Source organism: Pteronotus mesoamericanus, unplaced genomic scaffold, assembly GCF_021234165.1.
Source record: "Pteronotus mesoamericanus isolate MK-2021 breed Mesoamerican mustached bat unplaced genomic scaffold, CSHL_Meso_final scaffold_83, whole genome shotgun sequence".
Lineage (NCBI taxonomy): Eukaryota > Metazoa > Chordata > Mammalia > Chiroptera > Mormoopidae > Pteronotus > Pteronotus mesoamericanus.
In genome coordinates, this window is record NW_026555328.1 from 3,308,340 (window position 1) to 3,335,013 (window position 26,674).

The following is a 26,674-nucleotide window of genomic DNA, read 5'->3' on the forward strand; positions in this document are numbered from 1 at the left end:
CCAAAAGTACATTGAGAGCAAACACCTGAAGACAGAGATATGACCTTTCTTGAGAAGATAATAATCTTTCATTAAAGGAATATATGTAATGTATCATAGGGCAGTAAATCATTTTCTTATTGAAGAAATATATCCTCAAACACTTAGTTTACTGATTGGATGGGTACACAGTACTCGATATTCACAACCTAAAGAGTGAGAGGAAAAACTTACCAGCTAAAAAAATTAAGTGGAAATGAGAACTTGGATGAGACATGGGCCTGCTTAATCATAAACAGCCGACTTTTGCTCTTGTGTATGCCATCAATCCTCATTTCCAAACAACTTTCTCATTCTTTGTTTCCATTAGACTCTCACTCAATCCCAAACTATCCATACATCAAAATATTACTGTTATTCCAGAGAATCGCATTTAGGCACAACCAAGAAGAGGTACTTTTTGATGGTTGTTGAGACTTTTTTTTCCATTTTGATACTGCTGAAAGAGAACTTTGCTCCGTCGTACCAAGGTTTTTCATAAACACTTTTCCTAAAGCCTGTTTCACATCCTCGTTCCTCAGGTTTTGGATAAATGAGTTCAACATGGGATTCACAAAAATGCAAAACACTGCCACAATTTTCCCTTACTCAAGAGACTGCTCATTTGCTGGTCTCAGATACATGCAGAACAGAGACCCGTAGAACATAGTGACAACTGTCAGGTGGGAGACACAGGTGGACAAAAGCTTTGTGCTGTTCTTCACTAGAATGGGTCCTCATAGTGGTGATGAAAATGAAAAGGTAGGAGATGAGGGTGATGAGTAGGGAACCTGTGAGGTTAACCCCCGCAGACACAAACAGGGCAGTTCGCTCTATGTCAGTGTTAGAATATGTCAACATTAAGAGGGGTGGTTCAGCACAATAGAAATGGTTGATGATGTTGGGTCCACACAAGGACAAACGAGAGGTCAATAGCACGTGCATTGTGCCCCCCAAAGAACTCCAGAGGTAGGGAAAAGTGACCCGGCAGATACAAAGTGGCCTGGTCATTCTGCTGTTGTAAAGCACATGTGTCTCCCATAGGCCATGGAGCTGAGCCTGTGACACTCAGTAAGGAGCAGAGTCACAAAAACAAAACACTGGGCCTGACACCCCGAATAGGAACTGGTTTTCTTCTCAGATAAGAAATTAGCAAGCATCTGAGGAGAGACATAGGTGGAATAAAAAATATTCACATATGCTAAATGGGCAAGGAAAAAATACGTGGGGATTTGGAACGCAAGAGAGAACCTGGTTAATAAAATCAGTCCAGTGTCCAGGTCAGGGTGATGAGATAAATCTGGAGAAATGTCACAAAAAGGATGAGCTGCAGCTCTGGTTGGCTGTCCAATCCCAGCAGCGTAAACTTAGTGGCCTTGGTGCCATTGTATTGGAGATCTATCTTCATCTTCATATTCTCTAATAAGAGAAGAATAATTTTTCAAATATAAAAAAGAAATGCATTGTATGCAATCCAAGAAGAGACTCCAAAAATGGGCACTCGTACAAACTGGTTTTGGAAAGAGAGATTTAAAGAGGTTATTTTTCTCAGAGATGGAAGAATTGCAATAGATGCCTGCAGGTGACTGGTGGTGCTGATTCAAGTGGACAATATATTACAGAAACGTATTTCAAGTCCACACGGCACACTGTGTGGCCTGCAGTGCAACTCCCGCCCTGACTGGGCTGGCACACATGGAATCTGACTTGGCTCATGGGTGTCCCTAAGTAGGCTATGGAATCAGAATCCCTGATGTTTAAAATGGCTACTGCCATAATCTGATCATGACAAAAATGCTTGATCAGGGAATGGGGAGGATGCATGTCTCTGTACATTGATTCTATCATTGTCAGCGAAGGCAAACCTTCTGTGATTAGAGTAGCACATATCCTTCTGGAAAGCCTGTTGTGTATTTTCTCAGGTTCAGTTTCTTCCTCTTTTCTTACTTACTTTTCCACAGTCATGAACTTTTGGTTCTCTGGTGTTCTGTTTATCCCACTCCTTTGTTCCAAATCAACAAGTAATAGTCTGAGTTGTTCCTTCACCCTATAACCATTTTAATCTTACTGATCTTTTTTTTATCTTACGCTATCCCAATTTATTTCACATTTCAGAATGATATTGATCTCAAACTCTTGACTACTAGGCAGATCTGAGCGAAAATTATCTCTTGCCTAAGCTTCCGTAATAAACTTCCTTCTTCTACAACTGAAATCCTCTATCTTCCAACACAAGCCGATAATCTTTTATAAACATAAATGGCATTATGTAGCTGACTTGGTAAAATGATCCAAGATTTTCTATCACACATGGGCTAAAATCGAAACTTGTTACTCGAGTATGTAAGAACTTATGTCATGTCTTCCTATTCCTTTACCCAAACTCTTTGACCACTTTCTCTTCAGTCTTTCTTCTCCTGCCACGTTGACTTTCTAGCTGGTTCTTAAACATCTAGATTCCCACATCTGGCCCTTGGAACATACTGCTTCCTCTGCATAGAATGTGCTTCCCCTGCTTAGAATGTGCTTCCTCCAGACCTTTGAGTGATGCAGTCCATCACTTCAACTAGATCTCTCTGCCAATAACACCTCTCACGAAAGAGATTGCCTGGTCATATTTCTAAGTTAAATTTTATTCCCAATGGCTCTATAGTCATGAACCACGATCTATTTTTCTTGATGTCATATATCACTTCAGAAATTATTATTTATTTACATAAATAATTTAATGTATATTTTGTTATCTGTCCCTCCATTAGAAAGTTAGCCATGTGAGGACAGGAACTTTATTTGTGTCATATCCCCAGAATTTGGGCGAGTGCTTGAATCATAATTAATGTGCAGTATCTGTTAATTTAATAAATGGATGAATATATGAGATAACTTTTCCAACTCATGGTTTTTCACAGATTTCATAACTTCCTGATGTTACCAGTAGAGACTGAGTTACTCCAAAAACTCTAGATGTCATCAAAACAATGTACAGGGGGAAGAACAATTAGAGTTTCTTTAAATAACACCAGCTAGTGATAAAGGTGCTTGGCCTAAAATCTTGATAACTTTAAAGATGAACTCTATTGTTTTACTAAAATTTTATATTCATAAATCTAACACTTAGATTGGGATTATTAACCCTGGCTTCACATTTGAATCAGGTGTGAAATTTTTAAAAACAGTGATTCTTAGGTTCCAGCTCAATTTAGGTGGAACACACACATTGATATATTTTTAACAAGTTTCCACGTAACTTTAAGGCACTGAATCAGATCATTGAAATGCTCTGTTGAAACTAAATAAAAGAGTTTGTATCACGTGGTTTTACATGCAAGCTTATATTCTCTTATAGTGGATTCTGAGATATTGCCACAAATTCTTTCCAAGTATAGAATTTATTGTCATCAATGTACACAAAATTTTTCTCCATTAGTTTGAAGAAGGAAAAACTTCAGTTGTTGACTTTAGCACTCACAGCATTCTGCTGGTTTTGGAAGGATCAAAGAGAGATCGTCTTCTTGAAAGCCTCCATGATCTTACTCAAGTCTTCATGTACTCAAGCAACAGACAGAAAAGAAAATTTTCTTATCAAAAATCACACCATTCTATTTATTACACACAGTTCAGAGTTGGTGTTTCTGTATGTGTATTCCAATTGTGAAAGTAGATTTAGTACAGATATATTTCAATTTGTGAGCTGAAGTGAGGGAATGAGAGAGAAAAACCCATATGTTATCATTCTCACTAAAGCGTTCAGTTTTATAAGTGTTTAGTTTTAAAAATGCCAGTACAGACTGTCTGTGTTGAATGGTGTCTAAGAACTTTTTAGTCCTACCTCACATGGAATAGTCCACAGTGCCGTGGACCTCCACCAGATGGAAATACTCCCAATATTTAAAAGGCCCCTTTCTTTATTCAGTGCTTCTCTATTGTTCCAAGAGGAAAACAAATAAGAAAGTTGGAGGCATGAAAATATCCAGAAAAATATTAATTTAATATATAAAATCATTGCAGATTAAATAATAGAATTATTGAAAAAACCTCAACGATGCTTATGGTTAAGTATGAATTAAAGATCTACGTACAATGCAAGGGGAAGAAAACAAAAACTTTAAGCCTTTTCTGAATCATTTTGGAGAACTTTGGCCAAGTGTGCTCCTTCAGCTGAAAGGTCAGTAAAATCCATATCAATGTTGGGAAGAGACACAAACACAGTGGAGAAAAGTGTATTCTCTTGAGCAAAATTTTGATGATCCTGGATACAACATTGCTAAAATTTCAGTTCAAACTTTAATTGGAAAAACCTAAGAGAAGCCTCTTCAAATGTGGAAGGAAAAGTTTTCACATTAATTTTTTTTCTTCCTCACTGTTAATCTCACACTCATTTACCCAAAACCCTGAAAACTTTTCTTTTAAAAATAAACATATGAAACCATTAAATGCACATGGAGTGGAAATATATCTTGTGCCAAATTTTCAGACTCCAGGCTTGGAGAAGATAAAAAACTTAAAAGAAGATTATGATGTGTGTACTTCTTGAATTCCAAGAATTGGCTAAAATTCAATATGTAACCTTCTCTAAATCTTGGCTGTATTGTGAAATGGATCTGTAAGTACAATCAGGGAAGTTTTCAAGGCCTGTCTGACCTCTTAGTATATCACAAGTCATCTACTCTATCCATGTCAGAAAAAGTCTGAGGTCTGTCTGCCAATAGATTTGTCTTAATGAAGTAATTTTTATGAATACTCTTAATTTCATTTTATGCTCAAAGAGGTAAAGTAAGAAATTATTATGCTAAGCGAAATAAGCCAGGGGGTGAAAGACAAATACCATACGATCTCACCTATAAGCGGAACCTAACCAACAATACAAAGATGCAAGGAAAATATGACCAGCAACACTGAAAGGAAAAGAAATCAACAGAGACAAGAGGGAAGGAGGGAGGGGCGGGCAGGGAAAGGGAAGCGAAGGGGAAAGTCAAGGAACATACAGCAAGAACTCATGGACAAAACCAAAGGGGAAGAGCTGAGGGAGGGAAGGAGGGAGGGGGCAAGGGAAAGTGGTGGGGGGGAGGCAGAGACAAATGTATTTAAAAAGAAAGAAAGAAAGAAAGAAAAAAAAGAAATCAAACAATAATTCTTATGAGTTCTTGATTTTCAGAACTATCAGACTTACCTGTGAAGGGAGAATTATTCCTTAACCTCTCTGAAGTTTCCCAAAGTAGACGGGTTCATACTTGAATTATTACCTTTGGGAGACTAATTCCTGAAGCTTTCATCCAGAAACCGTCTATGGTTCATAATTAGGACTCCTGTGGAAGTGTTTACAAAAGTCAAATTTTAATGGATGGGATCTTAAGGTATGAATTCATTATTAGATATCCACAGTTATTCAGTAAATGCAAAAACATAGTTTTGATTTTCATATTGGGATTAAGCAGGAGGTTGTGAATTAGTGATCTTTCATGTAAATAGAAATTTATCTCATGTGTACTAGTAATTTCTTCTTGTGAATTAAGGTATGAGTTGTAAGGAATCAATTTTTAGACTCTCAGATTTAATTAAAAGGGTAGTTTACATGAAATTTGTTCAAGTAGATTTCTTGGCACACATCATTGTTTACAAAGATATGTTATTTTATGCCTCTGTGTGTGTGTGTGTGTGTGTGTGTGTATTCATATCAAATTTTCTCTTTTGGTATTATCTACATTAGTATTTGAAATTTGAGTAAAGTTCTATTACTTCTGGTCCAGGATTGTAATAATACTATTATATCTTCCATGTGACTGGTCCCGTTTTCCTCTCCTGAATTCCATTCCTGATTAATGCTTGGCATAAAAAAAAATGTAGCTTGTGACAAAGAGAAAGTAAAGAATCCAAAGCCTTACCCATGTCCAGGGCATACACATGAGTGAATAAGAAAACAAAAGTCAAAGGAAGATTTAGAGCCTTAGGAAATCACTTTGAGACTGGCTGTCCCAATCTTCTCATTGTAGGTTTTAGCCCTGAATTAATTTGTTGGGTAGCCAAAGCAAAGTAAACTTTGGACCCCGCTTATTTAAGCAGTTTCCACTTGAACTGAATTTCTCAGCTTCTTTAGTCTCTATAAGGCATGGACAGTACCTTACAGTCCAGATTTCCAGCATGTCCATTATAGGGCAGATCAAGGCCAGGTATGTAGTTCCTTCAAGAGCCGTGATACAGGTGGATCAGCGGGAGAGATAGTAGACTCTTCAGTCTTGAGTGTAAGGACCTCAAATGCACCTACCATGTGAATGACAGCAGAGCAAACAGGAACCCTGCAGATCAGAGGCCAAGAAAGACCAGAAAGCACAAGGTAAGTCTTCTCAGAGACTTCCTCCAACACTGCTCAGCTGGAGGGGCCTCTTGTGGAAGAGCAAGCAATTGCAGAGAATTTAAGCAATTTGCACTTTCTTTACCTTCTAGATGTAATACAACGTATACATTCACAAGTACCTAACATAGCAACTACTCTCATCTATTGACTATTTATTAGCTAATCAGCCACTAATACGCTAAACATTTAAAAATAGATATACATATTCACTATCAAGGGAAAACAAAATTGATTTAACACCATATTGCTATGATATAACTATTACAATTTATTTCGTATAGATGAAAAGCTCGAAGCTTGGATAAATTAAATTAAATTTTTCAAGGACACAGAAAGAACTACAATTCAATAAAAATTTATTTTTTTTAGGTATTTCTGTGCTTGTTCTGAAAACACTCCAAGCCATATAGGTTTATTAAGATGTTTAATGGGAATTATGTTTCAGGCAGTTTTGGACTTGCCATTTATAGCACTTCCCTGAAGCTGAGATTTTTATTTAAGAAATCAATGAATAAAAGTTTGTAAAATTTTAAGAAAAAGAATCATCTAATATTTTTGAAGCATACTTGCAGACATTTTTGCAGTTCAATTGTAGAAATACCTTTGTTCTCCTTCTCCTCCTTTTTCTTCCTCTTGCTCTTGTCTTGTTCGTCTTGTTCTTGTTCCTGTTCCTGTTTTTCTTTTTCTTCATGTAGAAAAATTTGACTTGAGATATTTAAAAAGTCACAGAGAAGATATTAGGATACGGGTATGAGTGGAAGTAAGAGGAAGATATCAACGACGACTCCGAGATTTCTGGAATGCACAACAGATGAAAGCGGGCCGCCAACTATGGCAAAATGATGGATGCAGAAGTTCCTAAATGACTTTAGGGGAAAGATTGTGAGGTACATTTCAGAGTCTCCTCTCTGTACACTCCTCACATACCCACCTTGAAAAGATAAATAAAGATTGGGGTGATTATGAAAAGAATTGCTGCTGCTCTCCGGCCGTCAATACTAAGCATCCTCTTGTCCTCTCTTTGACTGATACACATGCCTCATCTCAAACAGACATGCTGATTGATCATGGCTCTGGAAAGGGAGGAAAAAGTAAGAATTATCCCACTACTCTGCTGTTTCTGGGTGACTTCAATTCAGAGGAAAAGTACAGAAAAGCAGGTCTAAAACCACACTCTCGGGTCCCAGTTGACCCTCAGTAATGCTGGTGATGTTCATATGTAACTGGTATGTGTAGTCCTCAGTTAATTCAGGATCCAAAAGAAGGGTGACTCAATGGCTATTTCACCTCCAACAACAGCAAACTTGGAAAAATCCTAAAACTTTAACAAAAGTTAATCATTATTACTACCATAATTACAATTACTGCTACATCTTTTACTGCAGCATTTATTGAATCACTATTATGTGCCTGCCATTCTGGCCTGAGCCAGGGACGCAGCATAAAACAGAATTCTACTCAGATTGTTTAAAAGGAATTTAATGAATAGACAGATAATATAAGCAGGGTTTAAAAAAATCAGTCAAAGAAGTGGAAGCAAGTGGAGGGTACCTGCAGAAAGCAATTCTTACTTAGTCCTGCAGCAGCTGGGCGGGTACCAGAGCCCAGTAAGAGCCAGACCAGGCCCATTTCTCCTCCAAGAAGCATCTCGCCATGAGTATTCCTTTGAAAAGACACAGCCACTCTAACACTGCCATTGTGAAGCTGGAGAGAATGAGGTAAAAATTGCGCTACATTTTTCTTCTCACCTCTGAAATCTGCTGGTTTTCTCTCATTGGCCAGATTTCTAGCATTGTGCTAGAACCCAGTTACCAGTGGAGCTCTGATGCTGTGATCATAAAATTAAATTTCCAGTGAACAAAGCAAAGTAGAGAAGAAAGGACAACGGGTCTGGGTGGAGTAGTTTGCCAAAGGAAGAATCACCAATACATCTATATTATCTATCCAGCCACAGTGGTCACATAGCTATAAATTATTGTTCTCATTGAAAAATAAATCACAAGGCTCAGATTTGGAACATGGTCCAAATTCAACAAAAGTTCATTTATCTTCCAATGGTTTTCAGACTTCAAACTTTTTCACTATACCTTATGCAACTTTATCTTACAAGTTGTAAACATAAAAATTTAATATTTCCCTAAAGTTAAAAGTTGAGATATTCAGGCATAAGTTAAAATAAATAAGGGATCCCATGGCTTCCTCTGTCTTGGGAGATGTGAATCCCTTGTGATACGGGGGAGTGGAAAAAAGATGTCCTCAATGAGCTTAAGATGTGCAAAAGAATAAAGCACTAGTGATTGTTTGTAGTCTGACTAATTTTGTGCTAGAAATAATTGAACCATAGGGATTTGATCCCTGTATGATAATTCGGTTATAAACTTTTCAGGTTCTTCATATTCATGCTGTCACTGGGAAGTCACTCTTCTTTCACGGGTAGGATTAGCTATTGTAAAATAGATTTTGGGATCTGGAAATAGATGTTTTCATCAATAAAAACAGTTGTTTCAAACGTACTGTGATGAATTAGCAAACGCCTTGATTTATATTCTACCATTCTTACCAGAGTACCAGTATTTGTAAATGTACCATGAAGCAGTACTTATAATGAGACAGGAACAAGACCAAAGAGAACAGCCATCCCATCAATAATCATCAATTGCCTCCATTTGAGAAGGTACTTGTCTAGGTGTCACTGAGGCTATAGCAACAGATTAGGTACACTTGTCTCTAAGGACCTCATACTTCATGCTTCTTGTTTTAGGCCAGACCTGGACTTTTCACCAAATAACAGTAGCTGCAACTCATTATGTGCTCACTCTATGACAGACATGTTTTAAAAGGTTTATATCTTTTAAAAATATTTTTTATTGTTGTTCAACTATAGTTGTGCCTTCCCTGCCCCCCAAAAAACGTTTACCTTGATTAACTTCCTGACACAGAGAAAACTGCTATTAGTAACCAAACCTTATGCATGGGGAATCTTAGGCACAGAGAGATGAATAACTTGCCCAAGCCCAACAGATAGTAATTAGAGGACATGAGATTGCAACCCAGAAGTCTGGCAGCGTACTCCTAGGAACTGTTAAACACTCTGCCTGCTTTCAGTAACTGGCCATGTTTATTCTGTCTTGATTCATGGATAAGATAAAGGGGCGGTATGAATAATCTTTCTGTTTTAGTTCATTCTGAGTTAGCAATACTACTCTTTATAATTATAAGCATCCTGTCATATAATGTCCTGTACCCCCTTCATAGACAGTAGGTCACTTTTATGTTCATAATATATTTAAAATGATTAAAATACATTTCATGAAGATGCTTTCTCTAAATTAATTTTTCCACTTTAAGTTGAACTGTGATCCCATGCCAAGGAGACAACATCCTCATGAAAGCTAAAGACCAACCTCTATTTTCTGGGTGACTGGAGGGTGGCCGCAAGCACTACATGTGAGAGCCTCAGAGTGATGGTGAATGTCAACAGTGCCAACCTCGCGGGGGTTCCTGGAACTACTCTGTCCACTTGCAAGTGCTTTTCACTGAGTTTTCCTTGCTTAAATCATGTAGGATGTGTTCTGCTTCTTTAAAACAAGGTTGTTACCATAATTAACCAGTTGAATAAAAGTTTATTGTTTGCATTGCCTCTTTTTTCCACAAGAAAAATGAATATTAATTATTTTAACTCTCAGTTAACATTTCAATACATAAATACTTACTAAAATACAATCTCAGCACAAAAAAGTATTTGTCTGTTATGGCTATAACTATACTCTTATGAACCTAGAAAAAGAAAACTACAAAATGATTATGATTGTGCTGATTTAGGTGACTTGCTTTAAATTTGATTACCCTTGTCAACAAGTGCAAAGTCCTCAAGTGCAGAATGGGGTAGCACAATAGACAGGAATGCTGGAGTGGTGCATTTACAAAGTGCCTTACCAAGCAACCTATGCTCATCCTTGGCATTGTAGCTATTTAGTGTTAACACAGACATTATTGGGCAGGTGTTACTGAAGGAGGATATAGATTTTTCTACAATGGTTTTTATGGTCACTTTTATCCTGAACACATGTCGGGAGATAGCACTTCATGATATTTTAAGTACTCTCTCAGTTGAATGGGCTGTATGATTATTTTTTCAGTGTGACCTTTTAGATGTTTTAAAGAATTTCAATGGAATTCACATTATAGAGTATTTCTCAGTTTTTCAAGAGTTAAAATGAGGTAGAGTTCATAATAAAATTATTATGGTCTAGGAAAATGTCAACCATTTTTTTGTTACTGTATTGTGTTTTTTTTCATTATAAATGTATTAAAGATTATCCCAGGGAGTTTTAATAAATTATTTTCTCCTAATTGCTACAGCCATGAACATTTAATACCATTGATATGTGTATATCTCTATATACACATATATGTATATTGTTTATGTACTGTATGTATATCTGCTTTTATACAAAAAACTAGATTTGTTTTTGTAGTCCATGAATTGATTTTTGCTCTTTGGACAATTATATACAAAGTAAAGGAGATCCTGGGCTGAGTATTAAAAGTTAAGTAAGATTCAGTGGTAAGACAGACACCTGAGGTAGATGAGTTTGGGAGCAAAGTGCGTTTATTGCAAGGAGAGGGAGCAACTTGAAAACACACTTGAGTTTAGAGGGCAGGTAGACAGATTCCAGTTCTGTAAAGATGTCAGCCACTCATCAGATCCACTGCTGTAAGTCATTCAGCTGTAAAAAAACAGATGGGCTTCAATGATGATGTTATAGATACCACATCAAGAGGTATACTGAAGGTAAACGAGATTCCAGTTATGAAGAAAAGCAATGTTTAAGAAAGTTGTAAATGAACAAATGTGGTCAAGAGCTGCAAAAAAGATAAAGGATTTTCAAATATGAAAAGACTTGCAGAAAGCATTAAAAATATGAGTACCTTTATATGAAACAGCTCTATATTAATTTAGATATTTAAAACATCAATTGCATGCTTACCAGGCTACTCCTTTATGCCCCAAGTACTTACAAGTTTGAGAGAAGAGGAAGGAGTTATCAGATGAGATGATGGGGATAATGGATGAATGACAAAAGGCATGAAGCTCTGTTCCCTTGGTTTAGACCTCCTTTGCAGCCAAGCCAACACAATGTCAAAGAAGAACTACACAGGGGTGACTGAGTTCATTCTCCTGGGCCTGACAGACAGAGCAGAGCTGCAGCCTGTCCTTTTTGTGGTGTTCCTGGCCGTCTACCTGACCACAGTGGTTGGCAACGTGAGCATGATCTTGTTAATCAGGAGTGACTCCAGACTTCACACTCCAATGTACTTCTTCCTCAGCCACCTCTCCTTCCTAGATCTCTGCTATGCCACCAATGTCACTCCTCAGATGCTGGTTAATTTCTTATCCAAGAGAAAAACCATTTCCGTCATTGGCTGCTTCATACAATTCCACTTTTTCATTGCCTTGGTGATCACCGATTATTATATGCTCACGGTGATGGCTTTTGACCGCTACATGGCCATCTGCAAACCCTTGTTATATGGTAGCAAAATGTCCAGAAGCGTCTGCATCTCCCTCGTTGTGATTCCTTATACTTACGGCTTTGCAAATGGCCTGGTCCAGACCATCCTGATGCTTCGCCTGTCCTTCTGCGGACCCAATGAAATCAACCACTTCTACTGTGCGGACCCACCTCTGTTAGTCCTCGCCTGCTCAGATACTTCTGTCAAAGAAACGGCCATGTTCGTGGTGGCTGGTTCCAACCTCACCTGCTCTCTCACCCTGATTCTCATCTCCTACATTTTCATTTTCACAGCCATCTTGCGTATTCGCTCTGCTGAGGGGAGGCGCAAGGCTTTCTCCACCTGCGGGTCCCACCAAACAGCTGTCACTGTCTTTTATGGGACTCTGTTCTGCATGTACCTGAGGCCTCCTTCAGAGACATCTGTAGAGCAGGGTAAAATTGTGGCTGTGTTTTATATCTTTGTGAGTCCTATGTTAAATCCTGTGATCTATAGCCTAAGGAACAAAGATGTTAAAGAAGCAATCAGGAAAGTTATCCAAAAGAAATTGTTTGCTAAATAAAGTAAGCATTCTGGTCATAGGTGTGCAATATATCCTTATTGTCTGACCAACTAATGAGCACTTTCAATTAATAAGTCATTTTTTGTTATTGAGTATGTTTTGTGTTTTGTATTTTTAATTCACTTATTGAACTTGGAAGAAAGTTACCATGTCAGTGAGTGAAAAAAAATAATGCGTAGAAATTCAAAGACAATACTGGAAGGCATTGTTATTGCTCTTTAAAGTCAATAAAAACGGGATGTTGCCATCTATAATACTTTTTCTGGTAAAAAGTTGTAAAAGACAGAATTATCAAATGATGCTACAGCAATGACTTTTTGTTAGATTTTTTAAAAGTATGTTTTATTGAATATGCTATTACAGTTTTCCCAATATTTTTTTCTCCTTTATCACCCTCCTCCCTGTACCACCCCAACCCTCCAGGATTCCCTCCCTTTAGTTCATGTCCATGGGTTGTACATGTAAGTTCTTTGGCTTCTCCATTTCCTATACTGTTCTTAACCTCCCCCTGTCAATTTTGTACCTACCAATTATGCTTCTTATTCCCTGTACCTTTCCCTCACATTTTTCCCCTCCCCACTGATAACCCTCCATGTGATATCTATTTCTGTGATTTTTTTCCTTTCCTAGTTGTTTGCTTGGCTTTTGTTTTTGTTTTATAGGTTTTGTTCTTGATAGTTGTGAGCTTGTTGTCATTTTACTATTCATAGTTTTTGATCTTCTATTTCTTAGATAAGTCATTTTAACATTTCACATAATAAAGGCTTTGTGATGATGAACTTCTTTACCTTACCTTATTTGGGAAGCACTCTATTTGTCCTTCCATTCTAGATGATAGCTTTGCTGGAGAGAGTAACCTTGGATGTAGTTCCTTGCCTTTCATGACTTAGAATACTTCTTTCCTGCCCATTCTTGTCTGTAAGGTTTCTTTTGAGACTGATAGCCTTATGGGAACTCCTTTGTAGGTAAGTCTCTTCTTTTCTCTTGCTGTTTTTAAGATTCTCTCCTTATCTTTACTCTTCGATAACTTAATTATGATGTGTCTTCATGTGTTCCTCTTTGGGTTAATTTTTTGGTGGAATTTCTGGGCTTCCTGAACTTCCTGGAAGTCTATTTCCTTTACCAGATTGGGGAAGTTTTCCTTCATTATTTGTTTAAATAAATTTTCGATTTCTTGCTCTTCCTCTTCTCCTTCTGACTCCATGATTTAGACGTTCGAGCATTTAAAGTTGTCCCAGAGGTTTCTAAGCCTCTCCTCATATTTTTTTAATTCTTTTTTCTTCATTCTGTTCCAGTTGGATGTTTATTTCTTCCTGTTATTCCAAATCACTGATTTGAGTCCCAGTTTCCTTCTCTTTGCTGTTGGTTCCCTGTATATTTTCCTTTATTTCACTTTGTATAGCCTTCATTTCCTCCTTCATTTTGCGACCCAGCTCAATTAATTCTGTGAGTATCCTGGTTACCAGTGTTCTGAACTATGCATCTGATAGGTTGTCTATCTCCTCATCATTTGGTCCTTTTTCTGGAGTTTAGACCTATTTTTCATTTGGTCATATTTCCTTGTCTCAGCACACTTGTTATGTTTTAAGGGGCAGAGCCTTACGTATTCTCAAGGGTGGCGCTGTATGTGGGAGAGGGCTCAGAGAGGGAATCTTGCCCCACTTTCTGTCACTTCCCTTGCTTCCTACAAGGGGATTGTGCCCTTTCAGATGCTGATTCACAAGTGGGTGAGTTTGTGTACATATTAGGACCCCATGGGCCTCTCCAATGGACTCTCTTGTGAGATTGGGAGTTTTTCCTGCTGCTGCAACCCCCACCCACAGACTTTTACAGCCAGAGGTTTTGAGTCTTCAGTTTCTTGCACGAGAACTCTGGGTTTTGTGGTCTGTCTCACTCCCACATTGTTCCTTCCAGCTTATCCATGTACGAAGTTGGGATCACCTTTGTGGTCCACCACCTTGCCTTGCTGCACATCCTCTCTGCCCTGGCTGCCTGTCTCCAGCCCTCCTTCCTTCTGGATGAATGTTTCTTTAACTCCTTGGTTGTTGGTCTTCCATACAGTTTTATTTTCTGGTAGTTCTGGTTGTTTTTTGTTTATGAATTGGTTGTTATTCTTTTTTTGGTTGTGCAAGGAAGCGAAGCATCTCAGCCTCACCTCTGTTTGTTAGCTTTTTATAGGGTTTAATGATTTCCAAACTATATTCAGAAATTTCTCAACCATACCAAGTGAGTTTTTTCCCTTTAGGAAGTCATGTAACAATAAATATCTCTGATATCTCAGGTTCTTACTCTAAGAAAAAATTTTAGAATGATAGTATTGGTCTAATAGAATCCTCATTTATAAGGTTTTTCATGAAAAACCAAATTTCTTTTAGAATTTTCTTAACCAATATGCATCTCCAAATTATGTACTATTTTCAGCATACAGTCAAAAATGGAAAATAGTAGAAAAACCACCATGTAAACCTATGATCATTAATAAGTCTTCACACCATGCTACTTTTGTTTCTGTTATTTCAGAGACTCAGATTGTCTAAAATTGAGTCCTCCCCACTTAATTGTTTTTCCCTGCTCCTGTATTGAACTCTACATGTTTATTTTACCTGTGTAGAGTTTTAACATTTTCCAGGTGTTTATGTCTCCACAGAATTATACAATAATATTTTACTAGATTTAAAATGACATAAGGTGAAATCAGGGTAAGTGTTCCTCTGCAATTTATTTTAGTTCACATTAAATATTGTTGGATTATTCCTGCTGAGTCATGCAGCAGTATTTTTCACTGATAATTTGTATGTCAATATATAAATATGTTACAATATATTCATCTATTCTACTATTGATGGGCAATTGGATTTTTCTAGTTTATTTTTTTGACCTTTTACAATTTTTTTAATTTTTTTAAATCTATAAAAATTTTCTTTTCTTTTCTTTTTTAAAAATTTTTAAGTCATGTTTATTCCACTATAGTTGCCTCAATTTTTTCCCCTTTATCCCCCTCCACCCATCCCACCCCCAACTCCCATTCCCACAGTCAATTCCCACTCTGTTGTCCATGTCCATGGGTCATTCATACATGTTCTTTGTCCAGTCCATTCTCATTCTTTCCACTGTTGTCCTCTTTCCCCATACCCTCCGGTCACTTTCAGTCTTCTCCATACGCCTGTGGCTTATTTTGTTCTTTAGTTTATTTCATTGAATAGATTCAGCTTATAGGTGAGATCATATGGTATTTGTCTTTCACCAACTGGCTTATTTCACTTAGCTTAATATTCTCCAGTTCCATCCATGTTGTCGTAAAAGGTAGAAGTTTCATCTTTTTCTTTCTTCCTTTCTTTCTTTCTTTCTTTTCTTTCTTTCTTTCTTTCTTTCTTTCTTTCTTTCTTTCTTTCTTTCTTTCTTTTTTCTTTCTTTCAAAGCAGGTTGATTTTATTTACTCTTTTAAAATGTCAAAGTCAATTATAAACTATTAAAAAATTGAAATCCATTATAAAGTCTCAGCAATTAAAACAACATGACACCAGCACAGAAATAATCAAGTAGATCAATGAAATATAACGAACATTCTAGAAACAAATGTATATATCTGTCTAACAATATAATATACAATTAAATTGATATTTCAAATCAATTGGGAAAATAAGGCTTATTCAACAAATATGGTGCATGGACCACTATTACTTGAAATAAAACAAATATAGAGCCCTATTTCACACAGTATACAAGAAATATTCAGGTGAGTTAAAAACCAATATGTAGAATCTAAGGAGTTTTAGGAGAAAATACAAACTAATTTTTTTCGTACCCTGAAGTAATATATTCAAATCCAGAAGCTATAAAGTAAAATATTAAAAATATGACTATATTAAATATTTAAGACTATATAGTAATATACATATAAAAAAAGTTCAAGGACAAGTAACAGAATGGGAAAGTATTTGCAACATATATAAAAAAAGATGATAGTTGTTTTTTTAAATTTTTTTAAGGAAAAAATTCTATAAACTTTTAATCAATAAATGTAAAGAGAATACCAAAGAGTCATTTAAAGCTTTTTAAAAATAATAGAAATAGCCAAGATATATACAAAAACAGGTTTAGTTTTAACAAATAATAAAGGAACAATTAAAATAACACATCATTGTCAGAATCAGATTAATATGTATTAAAAATATTGGTAATACCAGTATAGGTGACTGTGAAAGGAATTGGGTATTCATAGACTCTTTTTCTTCATCTTCTTAAAGCACTGCCTTTAGCATATTTTGCAGTGATGGTTTGGTGGAGGTGTATTCTTTTAGCCATCTTTTGTCTGGGAAACTCCTTATTTTGCCTTCCATTTTAATGGCGAGCCTTGCTAGGTAGAACAGTCTTGGTTGTAGGCCTTTGCTTTTTCATTCCTTGGAATATTTCTTGCCATTCCCTTCTGGCTTACAGTGCTTCTGTTGATAAGTCAGCTGATAGCCATATTGGGTCTCCCTTATATGTTACTACCTGTTTCTCTCTTGCTTCATGTAGGATTCTGTGTTTGCCTTTGATATTAGCCGTTTTAATGATGATGTGTCTTGGAGTGGGCCTCATTGTGTTCCTCTTGAATGGGACCCTCTGTGTTTCCAGGACTTGTGTGACTTTTCCTCTCCTCCAATTAAGGAAGTTTTCCATCATTACTTTCTCAAACAGGTTCTCTATCCCTTCCTCTTCTTCTCCTTCTGGTATGCCTATGATACAGATATTATTACATTTCAAGTTGTCCTGAATTTCCCTCAATGCCTCCTCAATCTTTTTGAGTCTTTTTTCATTTTCTTCCTCTTTCTGGGGGCTTTTTCTACCTTGTTCTCCAGCTCACTGATTTGATCCTCAGCTTCATCTAGCCTGCTTTTGATTCCTTCTACTGTGTTCTTCAATTCAGAAATTGTATTCTTCATTTCCTCTTGTCTCATTGATAGTTTCTATGTCCTTTTTCATGCTGATATAGTTTGCAGTAAGTTCCTTGTAGTTTCCCTGTAGTTTTTGGTAATTCTCTTTGAGCTCACTAAGCTCATTGAGCTTCCTTAGAACCATTGTTTGAACTCAATATCTGATAGTTTACTTGCCTCTATTTCATTTAGTTCTCTTTCTGGGGATTCCTCCTTTCCCTTCTAGTAGGGGGTAATCCTTTGTCTTCCCATTATTTGTGAAACTCTTCTTTTTTGATTCTGCTTCTTAGATTGATCTGTCTTGACTTCCTGACTTTGAGGTGTGAACTTCTATGGTAGGAGACTACTGTTTTTACATTCTGGATCTGCCTCTAATGATGTCTGATGTTGTCCCTGTGTGACCTTAGGCAGTCTGTTCAAGACTTCCAGGAGTCTACTCTTTGTGGCTGTCTCCTTCAGCTGTTAATCTAGTCACTCTGCACTCAGAAAATCGGCTTAGACAACTCAGGATGGGGTGGAGTCCCTCCTGGGGGCGGGGTTATTGGGTCTTCTGACGCTGCTGCTACTCAGGGGAGTTGTCTCTGCCTGAGCAAGATGGCTGCTGCCATATGGGGGTGGAGTCAGCACTGGGATCCTGCTGGCTACTCTCTCAGTTCTCTCCCCAAAGCTTCCTTTCCTAGTCTCTCCTCAAGTGTCTCCAGACCACTCTGTGCCCCCTTTAGCTAGGGATCTACTACCTGGGCTGCCACTCTGCACTTAGCAGGCAGCTTAGACAGCACAGGGTGGGGCAGAATCCCACCTGGGAGTGGGGCTATTGGGTCCTCTGTTGTTGCTGTCATTCAGGGGCAGTGGTCTCTGCCTGAGCAAGATGGCTGCTGCCACATGGGGAATGAGTCAGCACTGAGATCCTGCCAGCTACTCTCTCAGTTCTCTCCCCAAAGCCTCCTTCTCCAGTCTCTCCTCAGACGTCTCTAGCCCACTCTTCCCTCACCTTTGCCGGAGACCGGGGTAAGTGGCTGCAAATAAGAATTTATGTGTTGTCCTTTAAATGGCTCTTTGTGTCTCCAGCCACCTGTCTCTGGCAGAGAGCAACCCTGCCACTTTTTGCAGCTCGCTATTATCTGTGTATTTTGGGGGCTCTGGTGCTGTAGGCTGGCGATCCCTGCTTATGGTTTAGACCCTTCTATTCTCAGGGGATCCACCTGGTCCTCTCAATATCCTTCTGGTGCTGCCACCCATGGGCACCCCACATACGTTCTTGAGTCTCTACCACACTCCTTACCAGTTAGATTGCGCTAAAGCTGATTCTTCTGTCTCTGAGGTTAAAAGGCTCCTATCTCACTATTACTCAGTTGTTTGTTCCAGGTGATTGCTCCACAATTTAGTTGTAATTCCAGGTTTGTCCTGGGAGGAAGTCAGTGTGACTTTCACACACTCCTCTGCCATCTTGATTCTTGCTTTTTCTAGTTTCTTATTTTATGAAAGTCCTGCAATAGATTTTCTTTTGGAATTCTGAATGTGTACCAGTTCAAATGTTCCTCTCATGAATGTATCAAGGATGGTGATTTCTGGGTCATAAGATATACACGTCATTAAATTTATTATATGTAACCAAATTGTTTTACCAATTTATACTCAGCCACTAATGTGTGAGAGTGCCCTTTACTACTATGTTCTTGTCAACACAATACAGGGTGGGGCAAAAGTAGGTCTATAGTTTGAGAATGTGAAACAGTTTATTCTTGTATTATTATTATTTATTAATTATTGTATTATTTCCCATTTGAACCACTTTAAATCTACTTTTACCATACCTTATAACTCACACTTTTAAAATGTTTTAAAATCTTATGGTGCAAAATGGATTCCCATTTCTTGAATAAATTTTTGGGTTGTTATTACAAGTATAGTTAAGTATTTTCAAATGCTTTGATGGTAATTGAAGATGTGCATTTTTTTGTTGTTGTTGTATGTTCATATTCTTTGCCCACTTTTCAGCTAGGTTGTTTCATTTTTATTTTCTCCATTTGTAATACCTCCTTATGTATTCTCTACCAGATACTAATCTTTTAATAATAAATACAATGCAAATATCTTTAACCTGTTTGTAGCTTGAATTTTATTTCTGAGCATGGTAAATTTGGTGACACAGAATTTTTCATTTTAGCATAGTTCAAATTTATTAATCTTCTTTTTATGGTTGTGCTTTGATTATCTTGTCTAAACAATTCTTCCCTTCAATTTGAGCCTTTTCTTGTTACCAGAATCCACTTGAAGCTGAAGAGAATAAGAAAAACAATGATTAGAGGGAAACTAAGGGAACATTTAAACAATGGTGAGAAAAGGAAGGACAAACTGTGACTATAGGTTAAGGGATGACATGTACCTACAATTGAAAGTACAGTCAACTTAGTATATGAAGATAGGACTTTAAATCCAATCTGGCCACTTGCTAGCTCTGTAGCACTGGGAAAATTAAAATCATCACTATTCTTTTAGTTTTACCTCTGTTTCTTTTGCTGAAAGCTCAGAATGAACTCCCTATTTCTTATGATTAAGTTAAAAAATTGATCAACTTACCTATGTAAAAGTTGTCCACACTTATGAAATGCTCACTAACATGTTTGTCAATGATCCTATGTTGCCCAATCCTGCTCAACGCAGATTTTTTTCCAAGCCTTGATGTTCAGCATAAAGGCCATTGTTAAGAGGTCTAGATTTTACAAGGTTAGACACTTTTATATAAGTGAAGTAGAAAAGATAAAAATCATATCATCATAAAATTTCAAGCTGACATCTTTTTGTGTGCCTCCTGCAGAGCTCTTAGGGCAAATAATAAATTTGGAATTATGGAAACTATGGAAATCTTAACTTTTGTGACAGCATGGACAGAGAGGGTCTTATGCTAAATGAAGTAAGCCAAGTTAGAGAAAGGCAAATACCATATGATTTCACTTCTGTGTGGAATCCAGTGAACAAAAGAAACAAACAAAATAGAAACACAATCAAAAATACATAGAACAGACTGACAGCTGTCAGAGGGGAGTGGGGTTGTGGGCTGGATGAAAAATGTGAAGGGATTAAGCAGTGAAAATTCATAGTTGTAGAATATTCACAGAGATGTTGATTACAGCATAGAAAATATAGTCAATAATATGGAGGTAACTATCTATGGGGCCAAGTGGATACTTGAAGTAGCGGGAAGATCACTCTGTAAAGTATATGATTTTCTAACCACCTTGCTCTACATCTGAAACTAATACATAATATCAAATGTAAGTTGTAATAAAGAAATAGATAGATAGATAAATAAATAAGTAAATACATAAATAAATAAAATTGTGGAAACTATGACTAATGCATATAATTAGCTTTCTGATCCCAGAGTGTTCCAATTAAACCCAAGAGGAGTGATTTCCAATGTAACATTCATTGGTGATACTTTTAAGTCCTTCTGAGATTTGCTTAAAGAGCAGGTCCTTATCTCCCACATCTGGGTATAAATGCCACCACCTTTTACAGCTTGCAGAAGCAAGAAATTTCCCCAATCAGAGGTTGAGAAAACAGTGCTTATCAGAACCAGAAGTAAGTTTTGGTATTTTTATTCTTTTTTAGTGAATAATTATAGAGCATGTGAACAATTAGACCTCACATTTCAGAACCTTGATCTATCTCCCTTCAATTTTAGTTGTTCCTGAGTAAGATATCAGTTAAGTTTTCTAACCACACAATCCTCATGAAAAGGGTCGCATTGTTCTTCTTTTATGAAATATAGTATTTCTTTAAGTAGTTTGCAGTATAAAGACTAACTGATGCTAGAATACTGTCTTTAAGGCAGTACCAATGAACACATTTACAAAATGGAAAATGGTTAATATGGATTTCTTCTTTTCTTTCTTCTCTCTGTCTCTCTGCCTTATACCATTTTTTGGTTGTGTAATGTTCTTCCAATTAAAGTTTACAATTAATTTCTAAGGGAGTCACAGGCATAAAAATCTCAAACCACATTCCCCCCTGAATAAGAATGGACAGAAATTTCTCTGATGCAAAATCCTCCTGCTCAGAAAGCTAACATCTGGGTGAATTGAGTTAACAGATACTGTACACTTCTTGTATAATAATTTGGAGGCATTTTGTAGTTGTAAAATACAACATACAAGTTTTTCTGCACTGGATGATGTTGCTCAGTGGACTGAGTGCTGACCTGAAAACCAAAGTGGCTCTGGTTCAGTTCCCAGTCAGGGCACAAGCCTGGGTTGCAGGCTAGGTCCCCAGTTAGAGGCATATGAGAGGCAATGAGTCTTTTTCACAAATTCTAAAACTAAAATATATTAAGAGCCATTGATAAAGAATGTAAAGATTTTTAATATTAAAAAATATTATCAATTAAACCCCTTCCGGCCAAATCAAGAAAGAAGAAAAAAAAAAAGAAATTACATTAAAATTTCAAACCAAGAAATTTTGTCCCTAGTCCTCAAATATGTACCTGCAATTTTTCTGTTTTCAGTAGCAGTGTTTGAACTTTAACTGATAACTCTGACCAGGTTTATTGAAAGTTCTGTTGATCTTCCCGGACAACATTTTATAAACCTGTCACTGGTCCAATTTAAGCAAGAAAGGCCAACATTCTCATCACACACAAACATAAGGACATTTCTAGGTGTGGGATGGAGCGTACCTTAATGTAAGCGTGCTTAGGGTTAGAACCAGGTGACCTATAATCCCCTGACACATTGTATCTTTTGGTAGATATTTAATGTGTTCAATTTTATGGTTCAAGATCAATAGGATCCATAGTTTCAATAGTTTCATTAGATTTTTTTCATGGGATTCATATTTACAAAAATAAAAGCTTACCGACCATTTTTACAATGAATTTCTGCTAAACATTTTTCCTTAACTCTCCTTCCTTTTACTCTGAAGACACAAAACAAAACTCTTTCTCCATTCATTTGAAATTGAATGACCTATAAAACTTGTCTGGACAGCCAGCCCATCATCTGGGTTACCCTTGCGGACATTCTCAGCAGGGCTGATTCATACTTTGAGATTTTTTTCTTCTTCTATCCATTCTCTTCTTCTTTCTTTGCAAGAGCTGGGGTGCTCTCCTCCTTCTATATCTCCATTGCCAGCTCTGTTTGCCTCTGTGATCCAGGAATAGCTGGCTTCATGCAGATGCAACTTGTACAAGCTATTTAATGCTCTGCTGTCACCATATTGAAGTTTTTAATAATATTTGAACAAGGAGCATTGAATTTTATTTTGTAATGGACCCTGTGTGTTGTGAAGCTAGTCCCAGGTCTAAGGCTTATAATTCATAGCTTTCTTCTGTTCCTGAGATGCTCCTTTGCTGCATCTAACCTCTTCAGGCAGAGGCTCTACCTGGCTGTGACCTAGGAAGCCCCCATGTTCCTTGTTCAGAAGGTGTTCATCTTTCTTTCTGGCCTGACACAGGCAGTCAGAGCAGCTGTGATTGAATTTCTCTCTAAACACACACTACTTGTAGTCTTTTTGGCTTCTCTCTACTCATCAGTTCTTTTATTCTTCTTCAACTGGATCTTTCTGGATCCATCATGAAGCTTGTGAGTCAAAACCATTTCAGATCCCACAGGCAGTTGGTAAGTCACAGTCAACAGTCCTTTTATCTCTGAGATTTCCTGGATGGAAGAAAATATGGAACTAAATATTGTCTAAGCCACCTGTTGCTGTCAACAAATCAATATGCTGTTTTCAGAGTATTTTCTGCTAGACACTTCTTAAGAGAAGCTGTGCCTAACTGATGGCTGCTATTCATCCTCCTGTGAAAGTCCTTGATATTCTTGGTAGGAAAGTGATAGGTAGAGGTGAATCAGACTTCAATGAAGTGAAACACTTGTGTTTTAGGAGGCAATTCAGCTGGGATTTTTCTGCTCTCCTCTGCATGAACTCTGGACATACACACATCACTAACAGCTCCAAAGAAAAATCACAAATGGTTACCCAGCATCTGCACTTTATTCTTCCTAGAACAAATTTCTTTTAAATTAAATTTATTGGGGTGACATTGGTTAATAAGATTATATAGGCTTCAAGTGTACAATTCTATGATGCATCATCTGTATATTGCATTGTATGCCCACAACCCAAAGTCAAATCTTTTTTCACTATATATGTGACCCCCTTTTCTCTTTACTACCCACCACCCTTCTTAAAAAAGCTGGATTGCCAGTCTCTTTGTCCTTAAGTTTCTGCCTAAAAAATTCACTTTATCATGAGTTCTTTGCTGATATTACTTTTAAAAATTTGAGCACTTCCGACCCCAACTGCATCTTCATTATTTTTATTTTTTCCATAACAGTGTTGTTTTTAAAAAACCATGTACTTACTTGCAGCACCATCTGACTCTGTGCACTAAAATATGATGCCAGAAGGACAGGGTTTTTGGATGGTTTTGTTCATTTTGCATCCACAGTGCCTAATCACATGTTTATATTAAATATCAATAAATATTTGTTCTACGGATGTCTAGTTTGATTATCACAATGACTTGAGAGATAGGCAAGAGGGATATTATTATTCCTACTTAAAATGGGGGAATGAAGTGACATGTGGATAAGAATTATGTTATCAATAACTATTAGTGTATTCAACAAACATTTATATATATACTATTTTCGGTAAGGAATATAGAGGTATGAGAAGACTTTGTCACTGTCTTCCTATAAGTTACACTAAAATATGTCTTAGCTATTCATTTTGAAATGAGGCAAGCATGGGGAAAAATTAAGTATGAGAGAAAAGACAAAAAATAAAGGCATCTTAAAAAAGAAAAGGGGATTCAGCACTAGCTGTGATGGGAAGAGGAGTGGGGAGTAGTAAAGTGTAAAGGGGGTTAAATGTATGGTAATGGGGGATCTGACTTTGGGCGGTGGGCACACAATGCAATATGCAGATGAGGTGTCATAGAATTGTACACTTGAAACCTGTGTAATCGTAATAACCAATGTTACCCAAAATGTTTAATTAAAAAACAATAGGGACTGTAATACTTTCAGATAAATGCAAGTTGTGATTAATTACTTAAGTACTAACTATGCAAGAATTATTTCTTCTTTATCAACAAATGTCATTGATGTAAATTATCTTCAAAATACTCTGTGAGAATTCACTTGATTTGATAATTCTTTCTTCATGTATTTGGCATATGTTTATGTTACCAGTGGTGTCTTTTCCAATTGTGATTGTGGCAATGGCTACACTAGAGACTTTTGAATAATTGTTAAATATAAAGATAACAGTATCTCACATCAGACTTCTTGAAAAAACTTTCTGTGTATATGCTTGAGAAACATACTTTTCAAGAACTTGCTTCACACACTTAAGTTCAAAAAGCACTTTAGTTCTTCTAAGGATATGACATCATTAAAAAGCTCCATGAAGATAAAGAGATAAGTAAAACATTGCATGCCATTCATTTTTCTCATGCTGATGTTACTTTTTCTTTTATATTTAAAAACCAGTATATAAATATATGCTTAGAAGTCACAGTACAAAAAGAGGTTGGATGTATTCCTTGCCCCTGAAGAACTAATGCATTAGTATAAAGTAGCGACAGTATGGTGACGTGATGTGCTAAAGAGTACATTAGAGGTATACAGAGTGACTGAAAGCATGAAGTGGAGAGGGATGAATTCAATCTCATGTATGACAGGAGTGGAGTGAGAAACTCTTCATGAAGGATTGGCCTTTAAACTTGGCCTTAAAGGATGAGTTTGAGAGGCAAAAAATAGGGCAGGGAGGTAGAGGATGTGTAGTTCCATTGTATATACAGATATAAGGATGGCTATAAGTATTTTATATATCGGTATAGCTATAGGTATAAGTGTAGATAAGAGAAATATAATAGTAATTTATATATAGACAAGTGAAATAATGGCTTAATAAAAATACAAAGTTGGTTTATAGTAGTATGCATTTTTAGACTTTTAAAATTTATTTATTTTAAGAGGAAGGGTAAGGCAGGGAGAAAGAGAGGGAGAGAAACATCAATGTGTGGTTGACTCTTGTGCGTTGTCCCTCACTAGGGACCAGCCCGTAACACAGGCATGTGCCCTGACTGGGAATAGAACTGGTGAGCCTTTGGTTTGCATGATGGTGCTCAATCCACTGAGCCACACAAGCCACACCAGCCAGGGTTATAGTAGTATTCATTTTGAATAACATGGTTTTGGGAGGAAAAAAATGTTTCAATAATCAATAATCAATAATGATTTGTACCTTTCTGTCTGCCCTATCTCTATTTGTTTCAAGTTCAGGCACAGAATCTCAGAAAAATGCCCATCACAAATGGCAGTGAAATAACAGAATTCATTCTCTTGGGGCTCACAGGTCGCCCTGAACTCCAGCCTCTTCTCTTTGTGCTGTTTCTGGTTGTGTACCTTGTTACCCTCTTGAGTAACCTGGGCATGATCTTGTTGATCAGACTGGACTCTCGCCTTCACACACCCATGTACTTCTTCCTCAGTAACTTAGCTTTTGTTGACTTGTGCTATACGTCCAATGCCACCCTGCAGATGCTGACTAATTTCCTCTCAGAGAAGAAAACCATCACCTTTGCTGGCTGCTTCACACAGTGTTACATTTTCATTGCGCTCCTCCTCACTGAGCTTTACATGCTGGCAGCCATGGCTTATGACCGCTATGTGGCCATATGCAACCCTCTGCGCTACAGTGTGAAAATGTCCAGGCAGGTCTGCATCTGCTTGGCTACATGTCCTTATGTTTATGGCTTCTCAGATGGCCTGCTACAGGCCATCCTGACCTTCAGCTTGACCTTCTGTAGATCCAACATCATCAACCACTTCTACTGTGCTGACCCGCCACTCATTAAGCTCTCCTGCTCTGACACTTATGTCAAAGAGCACGCCATGCTCATATCAGCTGGCTTCAATCTCTCCAGCTCCCTCACCATCATCCTGGTGTCCTATGCCTTCATTATTGCTGCCATCCTCCAGATCAAATCAGCAGAGGGAAGGCAGAAAGCATTCTCCACCTGTGGTTCCCACATGATAGCTGTTACCCTCTTTTATGGGACACTCTTCTGTATGTATGTAAGACCGCCAACAGATAAGACTGTTGAGGAATCCAAGATAATAGCCGTCTTCTACACCTTTGTAAACCCAGTGCTTAATCCATTGATCTATAGTATGCGGAACAAAGATGTAAAGCAGGCATTGAAGGATGTTCTCAGACGAAATATGGTCACTACGATGGCAATGCCTCCACTTTCCAATAAACCATAACTCTAAACTTTTGGCTCAGATGTCTTTG

General features: G+C 37.3%; 1 protein-coding gene and 1 pseudogene across 1 annotated transcript; one reads left to right on the forward strand and one right to left on the reverse strand.

The window, feature by feature from the left end:
- Window positions 1–368: 368 nt before the first annotated feature.
- LOC129062702 (olfactory receptor 5M1-like) lies at window positions 369–8,017 on the reverse strand (annotated as a pseudogene).
- A 3,493-nt stretch (window positions 8,018–11,510) lies between these two features.
- Window positions 11,511–26,674, forward strand: LOC129062719 (olfactory receptor 5M11). The gene is made up of 2 exons (XM_054563742.1): window positions 11,511–12,106; window positions 25,674–26,674. The coding sequence occupies exons 1-2, from the start codon at window positions 11,511–11,513 to the stop codon at window positions 26,644–26,646; spliced, it is 1,569 nt and encodes a 522-aa protein (XP_054419717.1). The 3' UTR covers window positions 26,647–26,674.

Coding starts and splice junctions, on each gene's coding strand:
- LOC129062719 (XM_054563742.1), top strand. CDS start 11,511: ATGTCAAAGAAGAACTACACAGGGGTGACTGAGTTCATTCTCCTGGGC. Junction 12,107..25,673: donor TCTGTCAAAGAAACGGCCAT/GTTCGTGGTGGC, acceptor ACAGAATCTCAG/AAAAATGCCCATCACAAATG.